The sequence below is a fragment of the Apis cerana genome, linkage group LG15 (assembly GCF_029169275.1).
Source record: "Apis cerana isolate GH-2021 linkage group LG15, AcerK_1.0, whole genome shotgun sequence".
Lineage (NCBI taxonomy): Eukaryota > Metazoa > Arthropoda > Insecta > Hymenoptera > Apidae > Apis > Apis cerana.
The window spans coordinates 3,983,249-4,009,063 of NC_083866.1; the positions used below are offsets into that span (position 1 = coordinate 3,983,249).

At 19.9% G+C, this 25,815-nt stretch overlaps 3 protein-coding genes across 16 annotated transcripts in view; 2 read left to right on the forward strand and 1 right to left on the reverse strand.

The window, feature by feature from the left end:
- Positions 1–1,304, forward strand: LOC107993439 (protein FRA10AC1). The gene is made up of 4 exons (XM_062085655.1): positions 1–141; positions 387–555; positions 628–787; positions 877–1,304. Exons 1-4 carry the CDS (start codon positions 35–37, stop codon positions 1,155–1,157), a joined length of 717 nt encoding a protein of 238 aa, XP_061941639.1. The 5' UTR covers positions 1–34; the 3' UTR covers positions 1,158–1,304.
- The window catches only part of LOC107993438 (cytosolic purine 5'-nucleotidase), a 26,610-nt gene continuing 2,093 nt past the window's right edge, over positions 1,299–25,815 (reverse strand). Inside the window, exons 1-11 of one of the 12 annotated variants that reach the window (XM_062085645.1) lie at positions 17,211–17,329; positions 15,017–15,200; positions 6,524–6,650; positions 4,905–4,978; positions 4,596–4,809; positions 4,089–4,512; positions 3,840–3,996; positions 3,499–3,739; positions 3,195–3,432; positions 2,987–3,103; positions 1,299–2,885 (exon numbers count right to left, since the gene is read on the reverse strand). In XM_062085645.1, coding sequence (XP_061941629.1) covers positions 2,721–2,885; positions 2,987–3,103; positions 3,195–3,432; positions 3,499–3,739; positions 3,840–3,996; positions 4,089–4,512; positions 4,596–4,809; positions 4,905–4,978; positions 6,524–6,600 — 1,707 coding nt within the window. In that variant the 5' untranslated portion in view covers positions 6,601–6,650; positions 15,017–15,200; positions 17,211–17,329 and the 3' untranslated portion in view covers positions 1,299–2,720. Of the gene's footprint in view, positions 2,886–2,986; positions 3,104–3,194; positions 3,433–3,498; positions 3,740–3,839; positions 3,997–4,088; positions 4,513–4,595; positions 4,810–4,904; positions 4,979–5,259; positions 5,411–6,523; positions 6,671–7,163; positions 7,222–8,031; positions 8,453–15,016; positions 15,201–15,575; positions 15,751–17,210; positions 17,330–17,896; positions 18,026–18,937; positions 19,118–25,815 lie in introns of those variants that run through there. The other 11 variants (XM_062085637.1, XM_062085642.1, XM_062085646.1 and 8 more) reach the window with 11 other exon arrangements.
- Positions 18,815–25,815, forward strand: part of LOC107997996 (uncharacterized) — a 10,415-nt gene continuing 3,414 nt past the window's right edge. The window contains exons 1-6 of one of the 3 annotated variants that reach the window (XM_062085631.1): positions 18,815–18,955; positions 20,150–20,339; positions 20,517–20,790; positions 20,887–21,262; positions 21,350–21,846; positions 21,924–22,166. In XM_062085631.1, the coding sequence (XP_061941615.1) occupies positions 20,226–20,339; positions 20,517–20,790; positions 20,887–21,262; positions 21,350–21,846; positions 21,924–22,166 (1,504 nt within the window). In that variant the 5' untranslated portion in view covers positions 18,815–18,955; positions 20,150–20,225. Of the gene's footprint in view, positions 18,956–19,209; positions 19,352–20,149; positions 20,340–20,516; positions 20,791–20,886; positions 21,263–21,349; positions 21,847–21,923; positions 22,167–22,202; positions 25,692–25,815 lie in introns of those variants that run through there. The other 2 variants (XM_062085630.1, XM_062085632.1) reach the window with 2 other exon arrangements.

A 25,815-nucleotide genomic window follows, 5' to 3' on the forward strand; every position in this document is an offset into this window, starting at 1 on the left:
ATTTGAAATAAAAGCAGTTTTATAAGAAGAAAACATGTTTCCGGCTTATTCATATTTATCAGCTTATGATAGACATAAAAAACTTATTAATGACTATTTTACATTGTATGGAGGTTCGGTATCATCTTTAGAACGAGACACGTATGTTAAATTTTTTAATTTGATTTCATATATTTTTATATCGTTATTTAAATCATAACCATATTGTATAATTTGCATATAAATTAATATTTTTTTATCTATATTGATTCAAAATATAAAAATATAATAAAAAATATATTCAAATATTAAAAAAATACATATAATATAAAAATAAACGATAAAGAAATGACAGCTTTGTAAACTCTAAAACAAGCAGCTCTTGACGTTTCGGCCTGTGTTTCGAGGTCCCGAGACAAGACAGACTATGATGTTATTAAAGAAAACCATAGATTTTTATGGGATCAGGATAAAGATGAACCAAATACATGGGGTGCTCGTTTGGCAAAGAAATATTATGATAAATTATTTAAAGAATATTGTATAGCAGATTTAACATATTATAAGCAAAACAAGGTAAATTATATAGATTTAATATAATATAATAAAATGTTTTTAAATTTAATTCTAAAGATTAATATTAAACAGGTTGCTTTAAGATGGAGGACAGAAAAAGAAGTTATCATTGGTAAAGGACAATTTGAATGTGGAAATAAAAAATGTAAAAATAAGGAACAACTTAAATCTTGGGAAGTAAATTTTGGTTATATAGAGCATGGTCAAAAAAAGAATGCTCTTGTCAAATTAAGTAAGTTATTTCAATTTATTCAAAAATCCTATATCTAAAATATAAAAATATAGATGAAATATAGATTCATTATTAATATAAATTTTAAGGATTGTGTCCTGAATGTTCCATAAAGTTGAATTATAGATCTCAAAAGAGAGAAGCAAAAAAACATAAAATATTAAAAAGATTAGGAACAAATATAGAAACATCTAATAATACACCTAGTACTTCTACAGTTAAAATTGAAGAGAATAAAGCTATAAATAATATTGAAAAATCAATTGAAGAGAAAGATGAATCTAAAATTTGGAAAGAAAAACCAATTGAAGATTTGGAAAAAACAAGAGAGGAAGAATTCGAAGAATATTTAGCAGATCTATTAATCTAAAAAACAATTTATTTTAATAATTAAAATTATATTAGCAATATCTATAAAATTAATTTTTGTTATAGATATTGTTTAAAAAAAATATAAGAATTTCTATATATACAAAAAAAAGTTAAATTCATTTTCAAATAAATATAACAATTATAATTATCATATTTTTATTTCAAGTGATACATATAATTCATATTTTACCAGCATAATAACAAGGTTTATCAGTATACATATTTTTTAATTTTTACACACAAAATAGCTATTGTTCATTTTTACTTACATTAAAAGTATGAAAAAATCTAGCACCAGATAATGTGTATATTTATACATATACATATATATTGTATAATAAATAAATACAATTATTTATTTGTATTGCAGTCAAAAATTCTTAACAATATTCATGATATATACATTATTGATAATGAAATAAATTGTACAATTTGAATACAATTTTTATTTTTTTTATCATTGTTGATATATTTATTCCATTAACAGATAATATAAATTGAAATTTTATTTTATAATTAAAATCATAAAATAAAATATCTATCTAATATTTATAACTTATAAAAATTATTTTGTTTTTTTAATTTGTATATATAAGGAATATTGCTTTATTTTTTCAAAATAATCTAATATCTTTATTATGACTTACAAAAAAATTAAAAGATATTAAATATATATAATTTTACATTCAACTATACAAGAAAAAATTAATAATAATTCATTATTTTGAATTTTTTTATATCAATCTTATTATAAATAATAAAATCAATAAAATTTAATATAAAAAGTTTATCCTAATATTCCAATTTACATTATTATATTATTTTCAATATATATAATAATACTTATTATTTACAACACATAACAAGATTGATAAATTTAACTCTTCAAGATTAATAAGTTCAATTTTTTTACTTTTTTTTTCTGTATTGCAAATATTTTTCATATTTCTATGAATACCAATTTCTGTAAGAATTGCACATTTGAAGAATATAATTAAAAAAAATTATTTATGTCATATTAATACTTAATATGTCAATTTATTATTATTTTTATTCTTTATCAAAAATTTGTTATTGATATAAAAGAATGAATAACTTGTGTTCTATTTGTTCTATTTGATTAATTTCTAAGTTCTAATATTATATTAATTTATAACTTGTATATGAATACCTAATTATTTTCATATATATTTTATATTACTTTATTAATTCATATTGCATTTTGTAAATTTTTATATGATAGTAACTTTACTTTCCACATATTAATATTATATACTTGCATATAATATTATACTCATTCTGAAATATATATGTATATATAAATATTATTACATTATTAAAAAAAAAAGACGGATAAATTCATTAATATTTCATGCAATATAATGAAAATTATGTGATAATTTTTGTTATAAAGGAATGAAATATAATAGAAAATTATTATTCTATGATTTGAATTTTAAACAAATATTTATGTATTAGGATTGTATTCAATCCTTCTGTAATATTGTTAAATGAGAGCGAAGGAACAAATATAATCAAAACAAACAATAGTAAAAATAATTCATTTACAATTAGAGTTCCTTGTACATGATCTTACATGGTTTGCTTTTTGTGAATCACTATCCTCATCACTACAATCTTCATCATGTGTATGCGTCACATTACGTGGTGTTTCAGGCCTTGCATGAGGTATTTGATTACTGGGACAATCCACATACAAAGTTTTCTAATAATTAATAACATTGACATTTATAATTGCATTCCATATATATATATATATACATATATATATGTATATCAAAAAAGAAACTCTTAGAGTTTACATACGGTAGGATTATTCTGTTCTTCTTCTTCATCATTAAGCTTAGATGTTCGAGATCGACTAATCATTGGTGTTTCCATAACAAATCTTTGTTCATGAGCTACTGTACTCTCATGAGGCATCTTAATATTAGAATTAATTATAAATATTCAATAAAAAAAAAATACTTAAAAATTAATAAGTTATAAAAGAAAACATTTTTAATTAACTTACCAACATAGCAGGAGCTCGAAACATATACGAGAATGGATAATATATAAGGTTTAAGAAAGTTGCTGCATAAAGATCAGCATACCTTACAACTTGACTACTGAAAAAAGTTTGTCTACTCCCGCTACGAAATAATGAACCCATCATTCCGTAAGCTAAATCCATTTTGTGGGTAACATCTCTTATAGATGTTCGTAGCTTGGAAATATCTGGTTTTTCTTTTGTACTACTATCTAAATTTCTATAAAAAAAAAAAGTATTATTCATAAAAGTTATTATTAATGTTTAATAATAATTTTTTTCTTACTTGTACATTTCACCTAACATAACATCTAAGTTTTGTAATTCAGCAAATAATTGACATTTATCGGTCCAAACGTGAAGTTCTTGTACAAGTTCAGGTACTACTAAAAATGTTCTCCATCCTCTAATCTTTTTACTTTTTAAGATATCACCGAAAATATGATCACCAATATATAATACATCTTTGCCTTTTGCACCTATTAATTCGGTGAATACATCACACGAGCCTCCTGAATAAACTTCTCCTATAGAAGATAAAATCCATATTTTATTACAATCTTATGTTAAAATATAATATTAATTTTATTATAATATATAAACAATATATTAAAACTTTAAATTTACCTGTATGGAGTGGACCTTTGTGCGTGCCAAGTTTTAGAGCTCCAGTTTTAGTATCTACTTGTCGCAAAATTGTACCTTCACCAAAAAATAGTGGTTTCCTAGCATCTACTACTATAGTATCAAAATATGTTTTCCAATTTCTATGAGGTTCATCAGGCTTAAAAATGAAAGATACATCTCATTAATCCATTTCTATCTCTATTATCTATTAAAAAATAGATTTTTTATATTTTATATTAAAATGTATACCTTTGCACCATGTGGAAAATCGAAGAGATAAGTCATAATTTTATTAGTAAAAACGTATTCGCTATTTGTTAAGAGAAATATTTTTGCCCCGCTTTCTCTAATCCTATTAAGAAACATTGGTAGTCTCCTGTCTTTCTTCACATATAGATCTAAATTTTCCATTGTTTTTGTTTTTAAATTACCGTGAAGATGTATCCAATCTACAGCGTTTCGAACATCTTGGAATATGCTTTTGAAAGTCATCGTAAGTTCTCCTTCTTTTACCCCTGTTCTGTCTGGTATGTATTGCCGCGAATTTGTAAAAAAATCTATCAAACATGCTAATAAATATGATTCGGGAAGATTGAATAGTGTATTGAGCACATATACTCTAGATTCATCTAATTGTAAAAATTTATTCGGATAAAGCTCATATACTTGTGAACTGGAACATAGAAAAAAATATTTTAAATATTCATTTTTAAAAATTAGAAATAAGATAATTGATATTCGAAATGTTATTCTTACTGTTTCAAAAATTCAAAACCGTGAACGCAAACTAAGATATTTCCATAAGCATCCACTTTAAGAAGATTTCCATAAAGACTATCGAACCATAGTCCTCGTACCGGAAAACTAGGATCATACTCAAATGCTTTAATTTCTTCTGGATATCCCAGAGATACTAGACGATCTTTCAACAATGTAAAACCCAATTGTTCGTACTCTGGTGATTTGTATTCTAAAATACATTATGCAATTCTTTTTATTAAATTATACAAAAATATTAATATACTATTCATACACTTCACATTATCACAATTAAATATTATGTACCTGCCAAAGTATAATCCATGTCGAAGCCATAAAACTTGATATTTTCTAAATGAAGGCTACGATTCACAAAAATTCTGCAACAGAAGTAAATAATAATAAATTTTAATTATTTGTTTCTCTATTTTTACGCAATTATATTTACAACAAAATATAAACAATCAATTAAAAATATTTATTTTTAAAAATATAAAAAATATATTTTTAATTAATTTTTTATAATCCAATTATAAAAATTATTTATTAATTAATAGAAAAATGAAAGTTTTTTCATGTAAAATATATATTTAAAAAATTAATTTTTTTATTAAAAAATCGAATTTTTTAAGACTCTATTTATTAATATATTTACGATTACCTGTTTACCGCAATTTCTCGAGCTTTAAGCAATATTTCTGGAACCTCTCCTTCAAAAAATATTATCTTTATCATATCGCGCGGTATCTTCATTATATCGGAATCGCTTATTTTCCTTATATCTTTTGAATTCATATCCATATTATTCATGTCTTTTTTTTTTCAAATAAAAATTTTTATATATTATAATAAAATATTTTATATTTTTAAACAAGATTATATTTAAAGTTTAAATAAGAATATATATTTAAAGGTTAAGAATATTTTATTTCAATTGTTATTATTATTGCAAATATTTTTTATTTAAAATAAAATAAAAGTTTTTCATTGATTATTTTATTATTTAGTATTTTGCATATCTTATTAAATCTTTCTATTTTTTTTTAATACTTTGACGTATTCGATTTATTTTTATTTTAAATAAATAAATATTATAAATATTGTAATTTATTTTAAATATTTTTTTTATATAAAATGTAAATTTTTTATTATATATAAAAAATAAGATGAAACTATGATGTTGCCTATATATAACTATAATCTTTAAAAAATATATATATTTATGTCAGAAGTATAAAAGTATATATATAAAATTTAGAATTAAAATTCAAAATTTATATATTATATTTTAAGAAAATAATATTTGTTTATAAAATTTATAAAAATATCGATAATATATATAAAAATAGATGACATATATTATGTTGAATAAATAAGACAGGAAAAGATTTATTATACCCATCAGTTTCATTTATGAAAAGAATGATAGATGTTATCCGGTCAATAATCGCATCAATTTATATCAGATTCATAATTTCAACTTTGCACATTTAATCAAAATGAATGATAAATTGTTAATGCAACAAAAAAAGATTGAAATATTAATTTTAGAATTTTTTATATCATGAAAAATATGTATTGACAAATCAATTCTTTAAAATTTAATTATATAAAATATTTTTAATAATATTATTCATCGATCCAAATTTTATTAGATCGAATCTTGCTATTGATTCTTATAGATATCGATATTAATTCCTGAATATTAAATATTAACTGATTTACTTCTAATTATTGAATTTTCGGGTGATTTATTTTCAAAATAAATAACAGATATTGACATAATAATATACCACGTTTACTTTTAAATCATATACTAATTTTATGTTATTATTTCTTGTATGACAGAAATATAAGATAATTTATCAGCTGATCTGAATTATAATCAATTTTTTCTAACACAAGAGAAAAAACGAGGAACTTACTCGTTTTGGACGCAGCTTCGCGAGTTCACGAAAATCGCAGCCGGTAAGACGTCATCATTCACATCCTTCAGCCACATTTTGTGCTATTTTCAAATAATCATCAGCACCTCGTGATCGATATGCGTACCTGTTAGTCGGTAATAACAGCTTCGATAGAATGGGAATCGATAAAATGAATGTACGGAAAGCTTAATGAATTTAACGAAAATAAGATATTTAATTTTGATTTTGTAAATTTTCACGACATTTATTTTCTTTCTTAATCGTAGCATAACTAATTTGTTATTCTTGCTATTGTTTTCTATCTACGATTTTTGTTATATGTACGTCAAAATATTTATAAATATAAATTGACATAACATATTGATTTTGTAAAAATATATTGAATACAATAAATTGCTTATTTTCCCTATTAAATTGTAGAATAAAAAATGTTGTAATTTTATTTTTAAAAATACGCATTTTCTTTGAAAATTATTAGTTATTTTAATCAAAATAATTTATTACTCCAATTAGTTTCATAAGTAAAATAATGAAATATGTAATATTATAGTATACTAAAAAGTATATTAAGAACAAATCGAAACATTAACAAAAACATTAATACAAATTTCATCGTAAAAAAATATTTTTGAATTACCGAATTTTTTTTTTAATAATTCACAACAGTTCAAGTTTAAATGATATCGAGATCAATATATTTATTATAAATATACGTATATCATTATTGATAATATTATAATGAAAAATAAGTTAATGTTATCATTAATTGATAAAAAAAATATATATTAATCATTTGTAGATTATATAGCGATTTATATAGCGATATTGTAATTGTATGTTGAATGTCAATGGTGCATTGAATGTATTATTCCAACAAGCGATATCTAAAGCAACTAATTTCACTAATGCTATTTATCCATATTATCTTGCTTAAACGTGTCTTTTGAAGATCGAAAGTTCTATTCCATTCAAATTTAAGAATGTATATATGTATACTTAATGACGTGATTTAGTTACTATTTCTTAGAGGATACATTACGATCAATTTAAAAATTAAAAAAATAAAAATTAAATATTCTATTAAATATATTTTAGTAATTTAATAAATTTTAATCATTTATTCAGATCATAATTTTTTTTTCTTCTAAAAATTTTATTTTTAGAAATTTTACTTTACATAATTTTGATAAATTATGGGATGCCTGAAATTTGAAATAAAAAGAATAATTATATATTATAATACATTATAATATGTAGATAATATTAACTCTAAAAAAATAAAATTATTTTATTTTATAAAACAAGCATGTAATAATTAATTATTATAATTTTTATTGGTTTGATTCAATAATCAATCAAAATCAACATATGGATTTATTTTAAATCTATATTATAAATTTTATATACTTAATTAACTTTATTTATTTATTAACTTTATTAATTTTATTAATATAAATAGTACAATTATGTTATCGACATGCATATTTTATATAGTATCTGTTTACCGTGTTGTTAGTGTTTATATTTCAAAGGTAATTAACTTTAATTATAATATATATATATTATAATATATATAATTATAATATAATAATAGTATAATTATGTTATCGACATGCATATTTTATATAGTATCTGTTTACCGTGTTGTTAGTGTTTATATTTCAAAGGTAATTAACTTTAATTATAATTATCTAATAATTTTATTAATCCTAATCTTTTTAATTCACTGATTTTTTTTAAAAAAAATATCATATAATACTTTAAACACAATTGTATATATATTTGTATTATTGTATTGTTATTTATGAAACACTAAAAAAGTCACTTTTATTAATATAAAATGCACGTGAAAGTCGCGTGACAGAAAACTACGATCTGATCCGTTCGATGATCGAACGTCAACTGATTCTTGACTTAGCAAGTAACGTAATAACGAGTAATATAGTAATATGCGTAGATAAAAATTAATTCATCAGAACAAAAATTCAGTCCATTTCAGTTACTATAGTACTATAATTACTACTTATAATATATGAATATTTCTCTAGTGATGTATAACGAATATAAAGAAACACGCTTAAAATAGGATTAAATGTCGTTGTAATTAAAATTTCATGGTCATACTTATTTACGTTGCCTCATATTTGAGAATAAAATGAAGCGTGATTCGTGCCAAAAATGAACTATGAACTGTTCTTTATCATTATTATATAATAATAATTTGCATTTTAATAATATTATTTTTAAAATATTTTTAATATAGATATTATAATATGTACATTACAATATAATATTATAGCATAATTAAATTTAATATAAATATAGGATAAAAATTTGTTTAAAAAATAGTCAAAAATGATATGTGTATGTTTCGATTTTTTTAAATTTTTATATATTTATTAGCTATAAAATTCCTCTATAATCATCAATTTACAGTAAATGTGTCATTTTTCATAAAAAAACTTCTATTTTGTTTTGTAAAATATCACTTGCAATTTTGTATAATACAAATTTATTCATTTCATTTATTTAAAAATTATCAAAATTTTATAAATATAATTTATATGCAAAATGTCTATAAAATATTCGGATTAATATGTCATTCGATAAACAAAAGATTTTCTTGATAATTAATTCTTAAAAAAATTTTGTTTCTTGAGTAATTTAAACCATTTATATGATCGACCATTTATATGATAAATAAGAGCGAACGAAAATGTAATTAAAACAAAATAATTTTTTTTTATTACATAATGTATAAAAATTTTTTTTAAAAAAATTATTAATGTTGTTTTTAAAAATTATTAGTTACAATTACAATTAATCAAAATCATGAAAAAAATAACAATACAAAAATTGAAATATACATTTTGCAAAGTTATATTAATTATATATAAAATTTCATAAAAATTGGTTACATTAAAAAATGTAAAAATCTTTTAGAAAAAATTTTATTACGAAAGTCTTGCGATTTTCACTATTTTTAATTATTTATAATTGATAACAAATTAATAGCAAATTGATGAAAATTTCAACATATAAGTGAGATATATATCTCAATCAGTTCGAACTTATCTTTTTAATTCTTATTTTAGATAAGAAAGTAGTAAAATACAATATTTATTATTTTTTTCGTAATTCCGATGAATTGCAACTTTTTAAAAATTTTTTTATAACATATAATAAATGTCATGTATAAATAAATTAATTTTTTTAACTTTTCGAAAAAATTTAAGTGGTTTAAAAGTCCAAAAAAAGTTATTTTATTTTCAAAAGTAAATTTATATTTTTATTTAGTATTATAAATGTTTTCAAAATTTCGTTTATTTATTATATCATTTTTTATTAATAATATAATTTTTAATTCTTCAAATGTCATATCATAAAACTTTTATTTATTAAGCTAAATATTTATAATTAGAAATAATAATAAAATTTAAGAAGTAGAATAATATATAAAAAAATAATATCAAAATAATAAAATAATGAAATATTTAAAAAAAAATTGAAAGAATTAATTATATTATTATAATATTTTAATTAAGAATATATATAAATTTTTTATATTTATGACTTAAAATCAGATAAATTTATGAACAATATTTTGCCTATGTATTATCAATAATTTTTGCAGAATATTTATAATCCAGTCATGATAGATATTAACCATGTGCTTTATTTTATTGAAATCAAATTTTATTAATAATTTTATTTTATTAAACAAATAAAATATATTGTATAAATATTGTACATTTGTTATCACACTTATATGATCGTTTTAACTTGTGTTTCATTTATAGATATAATCTTATTTTTATTAAAATTTCTATCCATACATGTAGAATATCGATAATCGTATTTAATTTTCTCTATATTTTCAAGAAAAGATCCAGTTTTTCATTTATCAGCATATGATAAAGTATATTAACACAATATTATTATTAATATTGTGGATATGAATAAGAACATGAATTTTTTATATAAAAGAAAAAAGAGAGAAAATTCAATATATTCTATCAAAATAATAGAAAAATGAATCCTCATATATATATTCGAATTTGAAAGAAATTAAACAAGATTTATGACCACCATAAAAACTATAAATTGAATGCAATTTAGTACAATTTTTAATTATTCTAACTGAATTTCTTTTGCTACTTATTTCATGTTATCGACTTTTGGCTAAGTCGGTCAAGCATTGCTCGAAGATTCATGTATATATACATAAATTTCCATTAAGCTGTATATCATTTATACTTTCATTCTATTTATTCATTGTCTATATCGTATATTCAAAAAAAAAAAAAAAAAAGATCAAATCATTAAATTTAAGAAATTTCCGTAAAAAACTTGTCATGGAAATAAATTATTTCTTGATAAAAATAAAAGAAATATTTTTTAATAGATTCAAAGAACTTATATTAATGTTGTATATTTTTAGAGAGAACTTAAACATCTTTATCTTAAATTTTATTGTATTATTTGCAATTAAACAATATTATATAATAAAATGAATATAATAAAATTTCATGATATTTTATTTCAAATAAGAATAAATAATAATTAAACAAAAAAATTGTCTTATTGAAAAATAAAACTTATTGAATAAATAGATTAAAAAAAGAAAATTTTCTATAATTTCTACATATATTCTAAAACTTAAAGAAATATAATAAAATAAAAATAAAAAAAAATAATAATAAGTTTCTTTCATTGAACACGTAATATCTTGATAAACAAGAAAATCAAGAAAATTAACGATTAATAATAGTGAATTGCTGCAATATATCATATCATAAAATTTTCTTTTTTAATATTGTTATCGATAAAATTGTTTCATACGGTTCGAAATCAAGATCACTATTTAAATCGTGATACGTGCGCACACGTTCGTCTACTTAGATGCTAGCTAAAATTAAATTCTAAACATAACTAAAAGCGCATTTACCCATTGCCTTTTGCTTTGTTCGAACAACGATTTGCTCTCAATAATATCAATAATAAACAGATACATCATATTTAATTTAAATCACTTTTTTTCAATATTTTCGAATTTTTTTTTAATAAATTGCATTTACATTTCGATGTTTTATATTTAGATTTGAATAAATATTTATTATTATATTTAGATAATATAAATATTTATGATATAAAAAATTTTATTTTTTTACCAAAATATCCTTTCAATTTCAAATTTTAATGTCTTCCTTGTAATTTTAATATTTTTTTATTTGTAAACATTTTTTTTTAGTATTTTAATTTGTTATTATAAAATGAAATTATAAAATGTTATTTTAAAATGAATTATAAAATGAAATTCTTATAAACTTTCAAAAATGTTTTTAGCAATTATATAATTATTAAAAAATTATTTTTGGAAACTCGAACATGAGAGATTATAATATTTAAATTCAACTTATACTGGACTAATATTTATGACAAATTTCTGACATTTTAATATTTTTAAAATTATTTTATAAAATCTATAGTTTAATTTCAAATTTTAAAAAACATTATAAGATTATTAATTTTAAATATTAATATATCTATTTTTCAGAACATAATAAAATAAATAGTAAATCAATCAAATCTTAAAATTTATTTATTATTTAAATATCTAAATAAAAATTAAATTTGAAAAAAGTTTAAGATAATATAATATATTTAATTTCTATTGAAAAAAATTAAAATACTACTATATGACCTTGTATGCCATTGTATCAATCAGTGCCGCTATTAATTCTTTAATTCAAGATCTTATTATGTAATAAAAGTTATTATTTAAACAAATAATGATATGATAGATTTTTTAAGATTTTCTAAAAGATATAAATTATCTATGTAAAAAATATAATTATAAATTTATAATATATAATAATAAATATAAAACATCGCTAAAATTCTTTTTCCTAATGTTTTATATTATTATACAATTAATAATTAGTATATTAATAATTTATAATTTTAATAATTTATAATTTATTTAATATATAAATTCACCAGCAACATTTTTCTTTGTTTACTTTTACTTTTGAAACTTTTGTTGGTATCGTGAGTCATTTATAGTTTACGGCAAACGTGACAACAAACGCATAAGTAACACTTTTGAATAACTTGAAGAAATATAATTTCAAAATAATCCAAATGATTAATAAATAAGTCATACAAAATAAACAAACAAATTTATTTAAGTTCTTTATACAAATTCATTGTAAAATGGATTTGTCAAAATGTTTTTATATTCAATGAAAAATAATAAAGCTGCTATATTATAATATTAATAATATATTATAATATTAAAAATTTGATTCAGCTATATATTCCACATTGCAGGATCAGATTGATTAAATATTAAAACAACATTGAGTAAATATTAAAACAAACACAAAACTTAATACATAAAAAATAAATATTTATTAAATTATAATTAATTAAATTACGTTATAATTAATTTACGTTAGAAGCGAGATAAAAATAGAATGAGATAATTTTTATTACATTTCACTTTTATCTAATATCAAATTTTTATATTAAAAATGTTTTTATATTAAGAAATAAGATTCATTGAAATTTTTATACTTCTATTTTTGTGTTTATTTTGTCCTTTAGAATAACCCTTCAAAAATATACGAATTAACTATGTACGAATTAGCATGTTTATTCCTTGCGATTTGATAATTGAGTTATTTTTAAATCAATTAATTTAAATGTCAATAATAATATTAATTAAATAACACAAAAATTAAAATATTTAAATTTGAATCTATCAGTGGATCATTTTTTATTCATTTTATTATATTTCGAGGGTTTTACAAAAAATATATGAAAATTTCTTTCTCCTAAATATGTATTATGTTTATGTTTGTAACATATTCGAAGAACTAATATAAGTCACGACATAAAAAGAAAATTTTAACATAGTCGAAGAACTAATATATAAAACATAATACGAAAAGGACTGTTTCTTCTTTGTTTCAATGAATATTATTTAAGCTTCAAATCTCCTTTTCAAATTTCATAATTCTATCAAATATTATCTAACGCTTTAAAATTTGAAACATACTAATGGCATATTTGGAAATATTTAAAAAAGAATTTAAACAATAAAGGAAGTAAATAAACTTAATTAAAATTAAAATTTTATTTTTATAATCTAATCGAGATTAAAAATATTATATTATCAATTACTTCTTTTATATTTTTAAGTCTCTTTTCTTTTTAATTAATTTTAATTAATTTAATTTTTAATCAATCAATTTTCATTTTTATATCTTCAATAAATATTTCATATGATAGTTTTTTAACTATTTATATCAATGTTTTTAAATCTTATATGATGCATTTAAAATATATTAGCAAAATTGCAATTAAATATTATTAAATAAAATTTAATAAATATTTCGCCATATTATTTAATTTTTAATTGATTGATTTACAAAATTCAATTTTTTATATTTCAAACTTGTGAATTATTAAAAACTAAAATGAAGGATTGCGTGCAATAAAATAATTAATTCGAATCGAATGATATCATTGTTGAAGACACAGAAATGAACACATTGGAACAAAGGAAATTTCTGTAGATAAAATGTGGAATTCGAATAAATTTCATAAATGTCATTGCAAACGATAAAAAGGATAGATAATAATAATAAATAATCTGTTTAGACATATGTACGTATATATATATGTACCAAATATTTTGACAATGATAAAAAATAACTTAAACAAGGAATTTTTATATCATATTAATATATAAAATTAATATTACATTTTAATAATTCTTGTTATATATTTTAGAATAAATTATATATTTTAAATTTTTTTAAGTAATGATGGAAAAATTTCAATTATTTGAAAATAATAATATCTTGCTTAAATATAAATTTATAAAGATACTATAGATTATTTTATGATCTAGAGTTAATATCTGCATTGCAGTAAGAAGAAGCTACATATGTAAAATATAGATTATAGATGAAATGAAAAATATCTCCTCTATTTATATATATATATATATATATAAATAAAAATTAATAAATGAAAACATGTTAAAATTTTATATTCTAAAAAGTATTAACATTTGTTTAAACATCTTATAGATGATTGCGATTACAAATAATTGCAAATACGCATGCGCGCATTATTATCACACTTGTGGGAGGGAGAAAAAGAAGAGTAAAGGAGAAGGAAGAAAAAAAGAGAAGAGAAGAAAAGAGAAGAGAAGAGAAGAGAAGAGAAGAGAGAGAGAGAGAGAGAGAGAGAGAGAGAGAGAGAGAGAGAGAGAGAGAGATCCTCTCATAAATATTTAACAATTTTATCAAAAAAACTTTAAAATCTTTAAACAATTGTGATAATCATTGTGTAATAATTATTAGTAACATTAATAAAAATTTTATTTTGATAAAATTCATAAATAATAATATAATCTCAAATCATTATATACTTCAAATAATATACTTGAATCAAAATAAAATAAAAAAAATTTACCTGTGACCTAATTCACGCTTATCTATTTGTATGCCGTGGCCACCCTCATTGTAACTATCCAAATCTTGTTCGTTATGATTGTTGGTTATTGTTATATTGTGATTTAAAGAAAAGCAAACCATCGATCGATGAAAGGGTTCTACATGAAAGATGTTTGACTCATCCGGGAACCGGACTTTATACCCTGCTCCAGAACATTCGAAACCACTAGTTACTGATCAAAGAAACTTTATCGTAGAACAAAAGTGTAAAACTATAAAAATACTATTAAAAAAATTTGATTTGCATTAATAACAATTTTTTCTCTATTTAAAATTCTATTCATGTAAAAAAATTAAGAATATAAAAAATGAAAAAACAAAAATTGAACTGAAAATTGAAATTTTATGAAATTTAAATTTAACAAATTATCAATACAAACATAAACGTTCTTTTTAATTGAAATATTAATAATATATTATATTTTATCATTCAATAAAAAGTGCACAGTATGTTGTACTGTATGTATAAGTTCAATAAGAGAAACGAATATTAACGAATAGAAACAGAAAAGAATTACCAGTTTTGTTCGATACATCAACCACATTTTCACGACTCATAACGCGTCGATTGAATTGTTGGAAATCGATCACAAGACAATTCGAAAAAAGAAAAACAGAGAAAGAGACAAAGTTATTTATGTTAACTGATTAGTGTGAATGACAACGATGTAATGAGCACAATGAAAATTTTCAGCTACGTTACATGCAAGCAAACAACAAAATATGGCGAGAATAGTAACAAAGATAAGAAGGCTGTTAGGGTCATTCGTATGATGATGATAGGAAGCTAAAAGGAAAAGTATACACAAAAACTTATAATAATCGAATGAAAATAAAATAGTTTTCTTATTTTATTATTTATGAATGAAAAAGAAGGTAACAAATTTTGGTAAAAAATTGATCTTCATTTGATTCTCAATCAATAGATTAATAAATTATATAAGATTCTTTAAAATTTTAATAATTTATCGTTTAAATTATTTTATTACTTTTTATTATAAACTAAAAAACTTCAAATATACTTAAATTATTAATATATAATAATTATAATATTAATTATAATTAAATATATTTTTTTATAATTTTGTTTAAGATATATTTTGTTATAATTTTATATAAGATATATAAATTAAAATATAAGTTGCATATTATTCATTCAAAATTAAAATAATGCTTCATAAAAATCTTCTATGATCTAATAAAATACTATATGCATTTTAAAAAGATATTGACATTAATCAGTATTCGAAAACAAATAGAAGAAATACTTAAGTTATTATTTAAATAAAATAATAAAAAAAATAGAAAAGAAATTTTTCAATTTTTAAATGTTAGTCTCTTGTTAAATAATTCAAAAACTTTTATAATAGAATAGAAAACTTATTATTATCAATAAGATGTTACTATTATTTATAAATTTCGATAAATTAAAAAAGTACAAAAAAAATATTGTATATAATATTTTTAAACAATTCCAATCAATTCTTATGTCGAAACGAGATTATTATAGAGAAATACATTAATACATATCAAGTTTGCTTATAAAAATTTATAGCATTCACGATCGCAATAGAAACATATGTATAAAACTGAATCAGTTATTTTCGAGTAATATGATCGAACTGTTTCTAACAGGTTGTTCATATAGCCTTGACGATTTTGTAAATATCGTAAAATTTAATATCGTAAATTTTTTGTGATTTAGGCAACTCGTATGATATTTGAATAAAAGTATTTGAATTATAATAATAATATTAATAATATATAGAATTCAGTATTATACTTATACTTTTTATTATATTTATTGTTCAATATTTAAATAATTAAATTTTTTTTAATTATTAAACTTAGATAATTAATGATGAAATGAAAAATATATATATATAATATATATATATATATATATATAATTATATGTACTTATATATTTTTATATTATAATTATATGAAATAGAAATAATTTTTTTCATAACTTATAAATAATCATAACTTATAAGTAAAATTTAGATATAAAATTGATATTTACATATTTTAAATAAATTATTCTGTCTTGATTCTTTTTTATAAATTTTTTATTTAAGTTGTATTAACAAATTTTTATCATTTATTAAATATACAATTTATAAAAAATTAATTTGATTAATTTTACTAACCTTTGACTAGCTTGTCGATACCATTTTTTATTTCCACTAGGATCATTTTCATGTTGAAGTGTAGTAGAAATATGATCTCCATGAGAATTACAATTTTCCAATTCCATGATTAACTGAAAAACAATGAAATAAAAGGATTTATTAATTTTCCAAAACAATTTTTTTAAATTTTCATTAACATTAATCTCAATAAATTTTTATTTATTGTTTGTTATTTAAGAAATTTTGATTTAATTTTAATAGAATTATTATAATATTTAATAGTAAATATATAATATAATAAGTATTAAAAATCTTTGAATAATAAAAATAACAAAAAATGCATTTAATTACAATAGAAATAATGAAAATAAATTATAAACTAATATATATAATATTGAATAGTATCATAATTATCAATCATACTATTTTTTACAAAAATTCATAAAAATACATAATATATACATAATAGCTAAAAATATCAATTTTCAGTAATTAAATTATTTATTAATGCAGAAATATAAAAATAAAAGTCATCACAAAAAATATTTGTGTAAATTATTATAAAAAATGCCAAAAAAAATTATACAACCATAAATATTGTATTTGTTAATCTAATTCGTTATCGGAAATATAAAAGAATTTATTTAGTATAATTAAATTTTTTATATAAATATAGACAGACAAATTAAAAATATTTTTCTTACTTAAATTTAACACGATACGATACGATAACCTGTCATTCGAGTACTAATCCAACACTATTGGTATAATGCAAACTACCGCGCACGAAGTTCTATTCATTGAAAGTGTAACTTGCTACACAGGTATGCCAATGCAGAAACTTAAAATATTCCTATACTAATTTTGATTTATTGAATATTTATGACATATAATTAACTTTATTCGAACTGATACGAAACGAATTGTAAATATCATAGCACAGAAATATAAATTAAATATGTATTTTATTTTAATATAATAAAATAATTTTTTCTTTATACAATAAATAATTTAGCAATGCAATAAAATATATAAATAATTATTATGATGCATGTAATTAATAAAAATATTTTTACAAAATAGCATATAGAAATTAAAATAAAAATAAATAAATTTTTATTATCTATTAATAATGAAAATTTATTTTAAATTAATTACATGATATTCATGAAAACTATTTATATTTAAAAAAATATAATGGCGCCAAATTAAAATATTCAAATGTTTTTATAAAAACTAAAATTTAATTATATAAAATTTAAAAGGAATTAAATATAAAATATTACAAAGCTATTACAAAATATATACAAAATATTACAAAATTAATACAAATATTTAAAAAAAATGCTTAAATTTAAATAACAATAAACAAAATAATTTAACAATTAAATAATTTACACAAAGAAGTATTTTATTACTATTTTTATCTTTATGATATTGCTATAAACTATTTTCATAGTATAAACTATATATACTTAAACTATAATAAAATATTAAAATAATCAAATAAAAAAAGCAATAAATATTTTACAAAAATATAACAAATATTAAAAAATATATATATATATATATAATGTTATATAATATATTAATAATTTTAAATTATTGCAAAAATTTATAAAATATACACAACATACTTAAAAATCGTTCTGCACTACGTTTCCATTTTTCATATCAGCGTGTGATGATCGATGATTTCAATGGGAACAAAGAAGAAGATACATGATTATCAATAAATGATGCACCTGCTGAATAGTTGAATTGTAAGTTGCACACGAATCGTTTTGACCTGCAAAGACAACGGACGAATTCGTTCGTAGCGCCGTGTGTAACCCGTCCGTCCGTTGTCGTCTGAATGCCATAATTCGAGGTAAAATCTCGTAATTCGTAGTTTTTGCAATTCTCCACGCGTCCGCGGTACACATCGTACAACTAACAATAATTGAAACGCAGTGCTGAGATCCCTCTGATCAAACAATTACATTGCATTCTCTCTATTGCGTAAAATTAATCCGATTTAAGTGACCTCGACACGACATAACCTAACAATCTGCCTGCTGACAATTCCGAATGACCACAATACAGGTCGTGTGTATATTTATTCGATTTCGTTGAATGCACGTATAAAATTATGGCTCGGAGTCTTTGGAATGCGTCAGGTAGAGCATGGTCATTAATGCATCGTCATAAATTACATCGTAGCCCAACCCATTTTTTTATTCTATTGTTTTTTAAACAATTTCATAAAATTGTATCAATATTCAAAACAATTGGTTTATTTATTTACTATTTTATATAATTATTGATATTATAGTTATTTATATATTTTTTACTTCATAAAAATTATTATTCCAAATATAATAAAAATACATAACCTATATATTGGTTTTATGTTAAATTTGTTAAATTTTTATAAGGAAACAAAAATGTATTTATGTGTTTGTAACTATTTTAAATGTATTTCTCATATTTTCAAACAAAATTAATTTTTAGTGATATTCTGTAAAATTATATAATATTATATTGTAAGTATTTTATTGATATATAAATGTGATCAATATTTTTTTTAAGTTAAATACTTACATTATTTTTTTGTTTGTAATTAATTTTTATATGTTATGATGAATAATTTTTTGTATTTATATATTTAATATTCTAATAAATTTCATTTTTATGTAAAAAATTTGTGTTTTATTTTCTTCATTTTTGCCTTTTGTTTATGAAAATTAATCATTAAATAATATATTTAATTAAAGTGTAATATAATTAAGAAATCAATATTATATATTATTACAAATATATATTAAATACTTATGTTAACTTATGTTAGCATTATGTATATTAAAGAACAACACTTTAATAAAAATATATATCATTTCTTTATATTATATAGTGAACATTTCATTCCTATTATCTATAACTCAATAAATATTCTAATAATTTAATATTATTAAAAGCAATGCTGTGCTAAGACATCAAACTTCCTAATATTTGTGGCCTAAATATTTGAAAAAGTTAAAAAAAATCAAGAAAATGAATAATCAAGCATTCAGTTTGGCTGAAAGACTTATTCCTTCAACATATGTACAACAAGGTCTAAATGCAAAAAAAGCACGTGAAAATCTTATAAGACATTTTATTGAACATGTAAGATTTTATTTAAAATTTATATAAAATTATTAATTCTATTTTATATTCTATTCTATTTTATCTACTATATTGTATTTCTATTTTATTTTATTCTATATTTTATATTAATAATTATAATATAATATATTATTTATATATTATTATATAATATTAATAAATATTTTCTTAAAATAGCAAAAATGGCCAGAAGAGGGTTGGGATGATGCAACAATAGAAGCTTTTCTCTCAGATTTATCACAAATGGATAGCAACAATTTTCCTTCTAATTGTAGTGTTGGAGAACGTGAAGCAAGAATTATATCAAACATTGTTGCAAGGCGACATTTTCGAATGGGTCATGGTATAGGTAGATCAAGTGATTTAGAAGAAGTACAACCAAAAGCTGCAGGAAGTAGCTTGATGTATAAATTAACAAATGCTTTAGTACTTGAAGTTATTCGATATATGGGTAAGACTAATTATATAATTATAATATTTAAACTCTTTAATAATTTTATCTGATTATTGAATTTTATCTAATATTAAATAATACTTTTCATTATAGGTGTAAAAAGTATAGCAGGTTGTTTTTTATCACCAATGGCTACTGGTATGAGCTTGGTGTTATGTATGTTAACATTTAAACAGGATAGACCACGAGCTAAATATGTTTTATGGCCTAGAATTGATCAAAAATCAAGCTTTAAATCAATAATCACAGCTGGATTAGAACCAATTGTTATTGAAACTAAAATAATTGGAGATGAATTGAAGACAGATATGCAAAGACTTGAATCTCAAATGGCAGCTTTAGGTGAAAGTGTTGCTTGTGTACTCACAACAACTAGTTGCTTTGCACCTAGAGCATGTGATTCTGTTGATTCTATTGCAGCACTTTGTACACAATATAATATTCCTCATTTAATAAATAATGCATATGGGTATGTTCATATAAACAATTTTTTTAAGTATTTTATATAGAAAAAATATTCTTTTATAATAAAAACTTAAAAAGTATTTTTTTACAGCTTACAGAGTACAAGATGTATGCATCTAATACAAGAAGCATCGCGTAAGGGTCGTGTTGATGCTTTCGTTCAAAGCACAGATAAAAACTTTCTAGTGCCAGTTGGTGGTGCAATTATTGGTTCATTTGACAAAAATCTTTTAGATCGCATATCAAAAATGTATCCAGGTCGTGCAAGTGCTAGCTCTATTATGGATGTAATGATAACATTATTAAGCTTAGGAATGGCGGGTTATAAACAATTAATAACACAACGTAAAGAAATGTATTCATATTTAAAAGAAGAACTTGGAAAATTAGCAGCAAGACATGATGAAAGATTGCTAGATACTAAAGGAAATCCTATATCAATAGGGATGACTCTTCAATGTTTAAGTCATCAGCATGATAATAAGCAAGTTACAATGTTAGGTTTGATGTTATTTCTTCGCAATGTTAGTGGTACAAGAGTAATAACAACAACAGAATCTAAACATATTGTTTCACATAAATTTGAAGGTATGTGACCAAAAATATGTGACTAGTATTTGAATAACAGTTTGAAATTCATTTCTTATTCATTTCATTTAAATCAGGTTGGGGAGCACATAATAGTAATTATCCAGTACCATATTTAACTGCTGCTGCAGCTTTAGGTATGAAGAAATCAGACGTGGATATGTTTATACAACGATTAGATAAAGCTTTGACTAAAGTAAGAAGACGCTCAGCTCCAGTTACACCAACAGCATCTCTTGCTGGATCCAGTATTAATGGAGATGCAGGAGGTACTGGTGGTCCTGGAGAATCTAGTACAGCTTCAACTAGCCGAGCAAGTAGTAAGGATAGTTTGAGAAAATGAACTGTAATCAACGCAACTGGTCAGTCGAATCAGTACATTAATTTGTAAGTAAATCATTACTTACAGTTAATACATGTTGCATATTTCTAAAGAAAATGTAGTATTTTTATTTTTTATTTAAATAAATATTTATATTATTTAATATCATCTATTTATTTGAAATTTATATCTAAAATATAATTTATAATAATTTAATTTTTCTCCAGATGAAATCAACTATTTATTAAGAATTTATGTAAATATTTTTAAATTGTTTGCAAATTAAAAATTTAAATAATGAAAATATATTTTAAAGAGATATGCAACAGTAGAATGTATTGATTCGCCTGTCCTCTTGCGTTGTAATATCGTCAATTGTCATAAAATAAAATAAAGAAATTCCATATAAACAATATTAACATCAAAATATTTAAAATATTAATTTTCAAAGAAAAAATGTTAGTATATTCTATATGTTCATTTAAAGATATGATAAACATTGGTCAAGATTCTATATTATTTTTTTGTATACATAATCACTTTTTAAACAATGCATATATCAAATATTTGCTTAAAATAAATATTGAGCAATATTTATTAATTTTTATTTTCATTTTATTTTCATTATTATTTTCATATGTAATATTGTATGAGATTTAAATAAGATGAGATTTTATTAATTTATATTTAAAAAAATTTTCTGTAAATATATTTTTTTAAACATATTTCATAAATATTATTTTGAATATTTTAATAATTTCAGATAATTTTAATTATATGAATAATTAACATCATTAAAATTATTTTAATAGTTTTACCTAATATTATATATATTTTTTATCAATTACTTTATATTTTTAAAATAATTTTAAAAATAATATAATTCTATCAATGGTCATATAGATATGTTATTACTTGTAAAGAGAGATTTATAATAGATAGAATACTTGCTTAATCACACTATTATAGGAAGTGTGTACAAAAATTAGAAGCACTATATATGAAAAAGAAATACTCTAAAATCTGTAAACTAATTACAAACAATATAAACATATTGTTTATGATTTTCAATTTTTTGTTATTATTTAAATATTAATTTATAAACAACATTTTATATATCTATATATATGTTATTATCAATTACAATTTCTTATACAAAAATAAACAACAGTATTAACTTTATAATATTTTTAAAAAAATAATGAATCCATAAAACAAATCAGCAAATTTAAACATATTATATTGCTAAACACAATCATTTTTTTATGTACATTTTTATGTGCATTTATATTGTATATAATTTATATATGCATATTAAGAAAAGCATATATTTAAAAATTCACTTTTGGATAAATTACTTTGTGTGACAATTATTTCTTAATATTTTTAATATATACATTACATCAAATATAATAAGATAAGTCAATTAACATTCAGTACAATATTCAACAAATATAATAAACAAAATAACAAAACTTAAAGAACAAAATTTAAAAACATTTAAATATTTCTGATAATTATTTAAATTAAAACTATTGTTGTTATTTATGTATGTTATTTATATTTAAAAATTATTATTTATAATTGTTTTTTTTAAATGCTTATAAAATATATATTTTAATTGTTATAAAATCATATTGATTAAATCCTATTATGTAAATATTAACAATATAGTATGTTTGTTGATAATATATTAATATTAGCTCAGAAAAAAGCAATGTAATGTACAAAAATAATTAATAATTTAGATTGTTAAATTTGCAGGAAAATAATCAAAAAAAAAATTTGCATTGTTATTATTCTTGGTTAGAAATAAAGAAATAATATTTATTAATTTACAAATAAATTTTAAATAATTTTCAGAGAGAAGAAAAAAATTTCTGAATTAGAAAATTATAACAGAATTGTTGTCAGGGTGAATCATATACACTAATGTAGAATGTATTATTATTGTTATAAAATTATTAATAAAAAAAGTAACATAATAAGAATTATAAAAAATATTATAGAATAGTTCATTGTACTTTAATATTGTACTTTATGCTAATGAAATTCCTATGTACATATAAATGTTTTGATTTTTATATTATGGTTTTTTTTAAATATTAATTCTAGTGAATTTTTTAATTTATTTTATTACTTTTCTATATTATAATTTTATAACAAAATTTTATAACAAAGGATCAAGTTACATACTTTTATATAAAATAACGATTTTTATAACAATATACTTTATCAACATTCTTTAATTATTTTATTATTTATATCTTTTTAATTTTAGATAATAGAAAACAAATATAATAAATATATTATTTGGTAAAAATGTTTCACTATTAAAACAAAGTATTATAAATACAATGATACATAATAATTATTAAATAAGCTGTATTATTTTTTTAAGTTGCAGTTAATGTATACTATTGGCTGTGAAATATTTTATCGAATATATGTTGTGAACTACTAAGAGAAAATAATTATTCAAACTTTTACTTCAGTTATATCTTTAAAAAAAATATTTTATTGTTTATTCTTAATATTTAAAGAAAATCTATACATTACTAATATTGTATATACAATATTGTTTTAACAACATTTTTAAGAACAAATATACATACATATAAAATGTTTAAGATACTAAAAGTAAACAAATTACATGCGTCTTAACTTATAACAAACTATTTATTAATCCCAATATTAAATTCTTCCAATCATAATGCATTCTATTATCTAACCATTTTATCTAACCATATACTATATTTATTTAAAATTCAGATGGAAAGTAATATTATTTAAAAAAAATTGCAATTAAATTAAACTTATAAAATTAATATCAAATATTCCCATTTGAAAATTTAAACAATATTCCAATAATAATATTATATATTATTAACGAAAATTATGTATATATGAATATATATATATATATATATATATATATATATATATATATACACACGATTATAAACAGTATAATTATAAGCTCCTCTCCAGTATAATTATCATCTGATAGTTTATGTTTTATTTGTAATATATTCAACTATTGGATAAATAAAAATAAAACCATTAAATAAAGTAGTTTTATTTAATTCATAATATTAATATTATAATACAATATGCATAATATTATAATATTATATTTATTTAACATATTTTATAATTTAATGAATTTATTAATATTTAATTATATTAATAAAAATAAAATTAATATATTAAAATACACAATATTATTAATTAATGTAATTTATAAATAATTTGTAATATTATTTTTAAATTTATATTGGAGTCATTTTATCATTCGTTGATAAAATTAATGAAAATATGTAATAGCTTTATCTGTTTGCATAGTTTCTTTAACATGTTTTTCATTTTCCAATCTTTATTTAATATATGATAAAACTCATGGTCAAATATAACCTGTAAGAATACAAATGTATCGAATATAACGATGAATTAAGAATTAATTTATTGTTTATTATAATGAAAATTTTGCTGTTATAATAAGAAATATTTTTTATTAATTGAGGTATTTATTATTTTCAATAATTTATTATTATTTTTTTTAATGATTTATATTTTTAAAACCTATAAATTATAAATATAGTATTTAAAATAAACTATTGTAAAATAATATTTATGATTTAATTTTA

Coding starts and splice junctions, on each gene's coding strand:
- LOC107993439 (XM_062085655.1), top strand. CDS start 35: ATGTTTCCGGCTTATTCATATTTATCAGCTTATGATAGACATAAAAAA. Junction 142..386: donor TCATCTTTAGAACGAGACAC/GTATGTTAAATT, acceptor CTGTGTTTCGAG/GTCCCGAGACAAGACAGACT. Junction 556..627: donor CATATTATAAGCAAAACAAG/GTAAATTATATA, acceptor AATATTAAACAG/GTTGCTTTAAGATGGAGGAC.